General features: G+C 36.5%; 1 protein-coding gene across 1 annotated transcript; it reads right to left on the bottom strand.

Annotated features, from left to right (window-relative positions):
• Positions 1–2,777: 2,777 nt before the first annotated feature.
• Positions 2,778–6,599, bottom strand: LOC149230218 (uncharacterized). The gene is made up of 3 exons (XM_089381233.1): positions 6,480–6,599; positions 3,108–3,228; positions 2,778–2,993 (listed from the first exon to the last, which is right to left on the bottom strand). Exons 1-3 carry the CDS (start codon positions 6,597–6,599, stop codon positions 2,806–2,808), a joined length of 429 nt encoding a protein of 142 aa, XP_089237359.1. The 3' UTR covers positions 2,778–2,805.
• Between the last annotated feature and the right edge of the window lie 432 nt (positions 6,600–7,031).

The following is a 7,031-nucleotide window of genomic DNA, read 5'->3' as shown; positions in this document are numbered from 1 at the left end:
ATTTATCTAGGGTACCCTTGTGTCAAAAGTGGTTAAGAGTTGGGATTTTGAGTTATTGGTTTCTCGGATTCAAATATTGTTATCCACCTTTCCCTATGTGATCACATTACATTCTTGTTGGACTGGGAATAAGGTAAGCCAATCTTCTTGTAAATTGGGGATGCTGGGAGAGAGAATTGACTTTTAACTCCACATGGCCAATGCAAACCCAAATCAGTTGGGCCAATCAAATGATTACTATCGTCAAGGAGGATAAATATACCCCGTGGGGGGTGGACCCATGCACTGACAACCTTTTCTAATTTCTTATGGCTATAGGTTGTGTGTATATCTTGATGGTTTTTTGGTTTCTTGGTAATCTCTTGTTTTCAATATCTCAGCCTTTTTTGGCTACTGTCAAATTTTTGGTGAATGCACTACGAACCTACAAATCCATTAAGCGTAAGACTTGGTAAACTTTTGAAATGTTGTAGACAACAATAGAACTTATTGCCATAATAAAAAAGTTCCTCAAATTACAAATTTTTTTAACTAATTGACAAACATAAAATGTTAAAAATAATGTATCATTTTAAATATAAAGGAAACACAACTTTAAATAATATATCATTTTAAATGAACTAAGAAAAACTAAACTAAATTAACCAGCTTTAGCTATATTAAATTTTCACATTTTAAAATATATTAAAAAATAATTTATAATTAATAACAAAATCATTAAAAATTCTGCAGAGGATGCTTTTAACATTCATATATATATTTGAAGTGCAAATAAATGATAACACATATGTTTCATATATTAAAAAAAAAAAAAATTGAATGTTTAAAAGACTACCAAATAGATGGTAATGGACTATTACAAAAGACTCTTACATCATTTCTTTATGATGTTTGGTATGTTATTGAAATAAAACTGCTCCTTTTCAGAGTTTTCTCACAGCCATTTAAGCAATTGAATGTGCTATTCTTAGCAAGCAGCTTCTACCCGTGTCTTATTTACCTTAGTTTCAAGGGTTGTTATAATCAACGATATATATTAATCAGAAAGGTTGGAGTAACTAACTTTGCAGATAGCAAACTTGTATAAGCCAGTAATAGCCTTTGAAATCACTTTTACATTGCAAAATTGACTCACTTTTCAGCTTCATCAGTATTGATTATGAAAACAATACATATCAAATAAAATAAAAAATCATATTTCTAAATATCAAATTGTTCTTATCAGGATTCATTAGCCCAATTGGCCTGGTTCATATCAAAATTCCTTGGCCCAATTGGCCTCACTACCCACTCTAGGCATGCTAGTCTGTCTCTTGGCAAACACATCTACTTTGAAGTTCACCCCACACATCTGCCCCTTACTATCAACACGAGGCATTGGCATCAGCTTATTCAGAGGATGTTCAAAACTCTGCAAGCCACCTGATGTAGAGAAAAAACAACCTGCAGGGCCAAATGCAACATCAATATAAATAAGAGACAAAAATTAGACCACTATGCTTGATGTGTGAAATAGTCAGAGAATAGATAAGGTCTAATTTAGCAGTCGAATATTACCTCGGGGAAAAGGAGCAAAAGATTTTCCACATCCCTCTTTGAGGACATGTGGATCATCAATTAGGACAAGTCAACCATCAGATGCAATGCCCCAGAAGAAAGAAACTGAACCATCGGTATCCTGGAAATAAAAATAGTGTCCAAGTCAGAATGCCAAGAAATCCACAATTTCTAAGGAAAGATTTTATTCAAATAAATACTCAGTGCAACATTTTTGGGGTCTAATGATTACTATCGTCAAGGAGGATAAATAAACCCCGTGGGGGGTGGACCCATGCACCGACAACCTTTTCTAATTTCTTATGGCTATAGGTTGTGTGTATATCTTGATGGTTTTTTGGTTTCTTGGTAATCTCTTGTTTTGGATATCTCAGCCTTTTTTGGCTACTGTCAAATTTCTGGTGAATGCACTACGAACCTACAAATCCATTAAGCGTAAGACTTGGTAAACTTTTGAAATGTTGTAGACAACAATAGAACTTATTGCCATAATAAAAAAGTTCCTCAAATTACAAATTTTTTTAACTAATTGACAAACATAAAATGTTAAAAATAATGTATCATTTTAAATATAAAGGAAACACAACTTTAAATAATATATCATTTTAAATGAACTAAGAAAAACTAAACTAAATTAACCAGCTTTAGCTATATTAAATTTTCACATTTTAAAATATATTAAAAAATAATTTATAATTAATAAAAAAATCATTAAAAATTCTGCAGAGGATGCTTTTAACATTCATATATATATTTGAAGCGCAAATAAATGATAACACATATGTTTCATATATTAAAAAAAAAAAAATTGAATGTTTAAAAGACTACCAAATAGATGGTAATGGACTATTACAAAAGACTCTTACATCATTTCTTTATGATGTTTGGTATGTTATTGAAATAAAGCTGCTCCTTTTCAGAGTTTTCTCACAGCCATTTAAGCAATTGAATGTGCTATTCTTAGCAAGCAGCTTCTACCCGTGTCTTATTTACCTTAGTTTCAAGGGTTGTTATAGTCAACGATATATATTAATCAGAAAGGTTGGAGTAACTAACTTTGCAGATAGCAAACTTGTATAAGCCAGTAACAGCCTTTGAAATCACCTTTACATTGCAAAACTGACTCACTTTTCAGCTTCATCAGTATTGATTATGAAAATAATACATATCAAATAAAAAACAAAATGATATTTCTAAATATCAAATTGTTCTTATCAGGATTCATTAGCCCAATTGGCCTGGTTCATATCAAAATTCCTTGGCCCAATTGGCCTCACTACCCACTCTAGGCATGCTAGTCTGCCTCTTGGCAAACACATCTACTTTGAAGTTCGCCCCACACATCTGCCCCTTACTATCAACACGAGGCATTGGCATCAGCTTATTTAGAGGATGTTCAAAACTCTGCAAGCCACCTGATGTAGAGAAAAAACAACCTGCAGGGCCAAATGCAACATCAGTATAAATAAGAGACAAAAATTAGATCACTATGCTTGATGTGTGAAATAGTCAGAGAATAGATAAGGTCTAATTTAGCAGTCGAATATTACCTCGGGGAAAAGGAGCAAAAGATTTTCCACATCCCTCTTTGAGGACATGTGGATCATCAGATAGGACAAGGCAACCATCAGGTGCAGTGCCCCAGAAGAAAGGCACTGAACCATCGGCATCCTGGAAATAAAAATAGTGTCCGAGTCAGAATGCCAGGAAATCCACAATTTCTAAGGAAAGATTTTATTCAAATAAATACTCAGTGCAACATTTTTGGGGTCTATGGGAAAATTTTTCCATACATTTGCGAAGGAATACCAACCATCATGTAAGAATTTTAAATGTTTTTAGCAAAGAGGTATTTTCACGAGCCAAACTCCTATATCATGTCCCATATATTAAAATGGCAAGTCAAAAACGATCTCCCTAGAGTCAAGACCAGATCCCTGAACTTGGAGGAGTCCATTAAAGCAGAAGGTCAGGTTGAACGACTTAGATCTGAGTTGAGTCAGTATGCTAACTTGAATCACTATGTTACCATATCATCAAGTTCAATAGAATAAATTCAATCATCCTTCTCTATTTACAGTCATAATAATTGAAGCCTATATCTTAACAATGGCTTTAACAAGAGCAGCAATGTAGATATTCTTTATATTACAGGGTTTCTCTTGGATGGCCAACTCTGCTATGTTTCTCAACTATGATCAGTAAGGTAGGCCAGGTTAGTTTTAGCTTTTGGGACTTATAGGTATATGGCTAGGGTATGGATAGAAATTTGTAATGATGGGACACCTTCTTTCATCCGTGACCTTAACGAAAGTTATGAATTTGATAGGTCTATCTTGTAAATTTTCCAAAATAGTAACTGTCTTACACCATAAAAGGATAGTAAGTGCCTTACAACACAAAAGGATAGTAAATGCCTTACAACAGAAAAAAGAAAAACAGTATATATATTAAAAGAGTAGACATGTACTTCTACTTCTAGTTTTAAAAAGGATCTATTATCTACTTCATTTCAGAGTATATTCACGTTAGAAGAGTCACTGAGTTCTAGTCATTATATCCATAAACCAGATTAATGTATACTGCAAATATGTTGATGTTATCAAATCATTTCCAGTTAGGATGCTCTACCGATACTGACATTGGTTCATTGATATTGCCATCATATGGTTTAAGTGTTTTGTTTGGTGTCTAGACCACTTGGAAAACTTGCTTGTTTGGTAAGATGTCAAATTGAATAGTCAGTACTATGCATATGAAATTTATCCCTAGGAAGTTGATTGCATGAATAGCAAATGAAATTAGAAATTGTCAAGTCTTGCTCAAGGGAAAAGCAGGTTTGTTCTCAAGGAATGATACATTTCAACAAATCTGTCAACAGGGGTGCCATACCACTTGAAGATAGGCATTACTACTTTATTGCACTATAGACCTCCCATTTGGGAAAGACACTTTGTCATCTGGTTTTTCACATCTGGTTTAGTAAGATGAAGGTTTCCTTGGATGCTAGCAAAAGCCTGGTCCTGTATAGCTAGTAAGTGAAGGCACTCTTAGCAGAGAGGATCAGTATCTGCACATATGAACACTTTGTGGCAAGATCATCAATCTACCACATACAGGATGCTCCACAAAATCATAATTTCCTTCTAGGGTTATCATTACTCTCTGCAAATGGCCATAATCCTGCTACTCAGACGCTTTACAGCTTCACTAAAAATTGGAACTTGTGTCTTGAGTTTAAGATTTCTTAACTAGTTATGTGTATAATGAAAAAGCTAACTCGAGCTACTGTTTAATTCCACTCCCTCTCCCTATTAAACTAACTTGTGCTCTTTCCTTTGAAGGGACCTTCAACTAAAAAGGCCAAAGAAGGTGAATAATTTGTTTCTACTTCCTTCATATGGCTGGTCATTGACCTTCTTTAGACACTCTAGAGTCTGTTCCTACTAGTACTATACATGGATTTGATCGCAACCTCAATTACCTATTCTTTGTCAATGACTAAAAGAAGGAATTTTTTCTGGTTCATTGTGAATGCTATTTCCAGAAAGTGTCTCTCACTCAAATCCTTGCAAGCATATTCTCATAAAAAACTGATCTGCATGTAAATTTTTGGCAAGGTTACAAACGGCAGTACTCCTAGCAGGTGTAGTATGGGTGTCTGTGAGGAAGCGTTAGTAAACTCCCTATATAAAATATGATGCTATGATATGCATGGATTCTCGTGTTGACTGTAAATTCTCCTATTCCATGCATTATTCCAGAGTCCAGTTAGTAACAGTTAGAAAATTTTCATTAGAATTTGCAAATATCGTGGAATGGACTTTGTAACTCAGGTGTCACTCCCAGTACCCAAACAGTAAGAGTGTTTGCAATTGACCATTCCAACTTATATACAAGGTAGTATACGTACACAGGTAGAGGTGTTCTTGTTTGTTGGTTGTATCAAAGCTGCATTTTAGTTTTAGGAAAATAATGGAGGGGAGTAGCAATGGGTATTCAGTTGTAGGACATCAAATGAAGGAATCATCTACTCTTCTGTACTTTATCTCTGTTTCTGATTTGAGGGAAATTTGATTATAATGTGGAAAGCTGTTATGGACTCAGCTTTATGCTTTTAGTCTTTGATGGAAAATTCGCCAAAAGACCGCCAGTTGACTGGAAAAATCTCTACATTGCCATTAAGCCACAAGTTAATTTGAAAGCTAAAGTTATGGCACAGATTTTTCTCAAGGCTTGTAATTTGAATTTGCTAAATCTTCCTTTCAAAAGGATCTCATCATAACTCATCAAAGAATGTAAAGCGAATCCCCTCGGTGACTATCTTTGTCAGCCACATAGCGAACAGCCAACAGTGCCCTTAATGTTCCAACTGCTCGACATATACACATTATGAAATTATAAAGCACATAAATATATGTATATACCCACACTCAGCACACGCGCTTATTCTCCTCGACTTCACATTGTGTGTGCCACATTGAGAATATCCGTAAGGAATATGTAAAAGGAGGTCACAGGAATCTGATGCTCAGAGATCCAACTTGGGTTTGGGAACAAAGCAATTCTTTTGTCTACCGCGTATCCTCATCAGTATGTGAGAAGAGCTCTGTGAAGGAGAGCTAAGCTGGGACATTAGTCTTGTAGCCTGGTCCCCAATGTACCTATTCGGGCAGACTCAGACTCTCAGGGAATCATTCTACTGAACTGAGCAAGGTATGTAGCCTTCATTCCTTTCTTCCTTTAAGCTAGGAAGAACTGATGAACGCAGATGCAGCATATCAACTATGAGACAAGCAAGGAGCTCATGAAACTGAGACTTTGAAACTCTCCCCATTGGGAGTCATAACCACAGGATGGATTCTTACAACATATTGACTTTTTCCCGTTATAACAATTTTAAAATAAACAGCGGAACAAACCTGGTGTGTTAGTCTGGTGTACCTTGGTGGCGAGCAGTAGAGCGGAGGAAGCCCAAAGCGGGAGGCGCCTAGTCGAGGAGGAAGGTGAGTGAGCAGATCGCGATCAGGACCTTCCTCCATTTCGAATTGGGCGATCTGTCAGCGAAATTTCAGGATGCCAGCTCAGATCTGATCTGCGTCGAAAAATCAGGGAGTGAATGCGGAGCGGAGGAAGGGGGTGCGTGGAAAAATTAGGGAGTGAATGCGGAGCGGAGGAAGGGGTGGCGGAGCCAGGGGAGAGTGTCGGAGGGCGGAGGGATTGCCGGCGGCCGGCGCCAGACAATTTTCCGGGCGACGACGGATCGAAGTATGTTTGGAAATTTGCACGTATCTCACACCATCGTGGCACAACCTCATCTGAGTAGTGCAAATGATCGCAGACTCACTGGTGGCCAGGGTCCAGACTCCAAAGAGCATCCTACAACTAGCATGGTATGTACGGAATCAAACATATATTTCTATGAAATCTATAGATAGAACGATAGGGTAGTGACGTGCCTGCTACTTAAACCA

Source organism: Pinus tabuliformis, chromosome J, assembly GCF_031772625.1.
Source record: "Pinus tabuliformis cultivar Carrire ecotype Pingquan chromosome J, CPIR1, whole genome shotgun sequence".
NCBI classification, from domain to species: Eukaryota; Viridiplantae; Streptophyta; class Pinopsida; order Pinales; family Pinaceae; genus Pinus; species Pinus tabuliformis.
This window is presented reverse-complemented; position numbering and strand designations above follow the sequence as displayed.

Bases quoted from the DNA above. Each gene is read 5' to 3' on its own strand.
- LOC149230218 (XM_089381233.1), bottom strand. From the start codon at position 6,599: ATGGAGGAAGGTCCTGATCGCGATCTGCTCACTCACCTTCCTCCTCGA. The intron at 3,229-6,479 runs GTTTGTTCCGCT...TTTTATTTCCAG, and splicing joins ACACCAGACTAACACACCAG to GATGCCGATGGTTCAGTGCC. The intron at 2,994-3,107 runs GTAATATTCGAC...TTGGCCCTGCAG, and splicing joins TTTTGCTCCTTTTCCCCGAG to GTTGTTTTTTCTCTACATCA.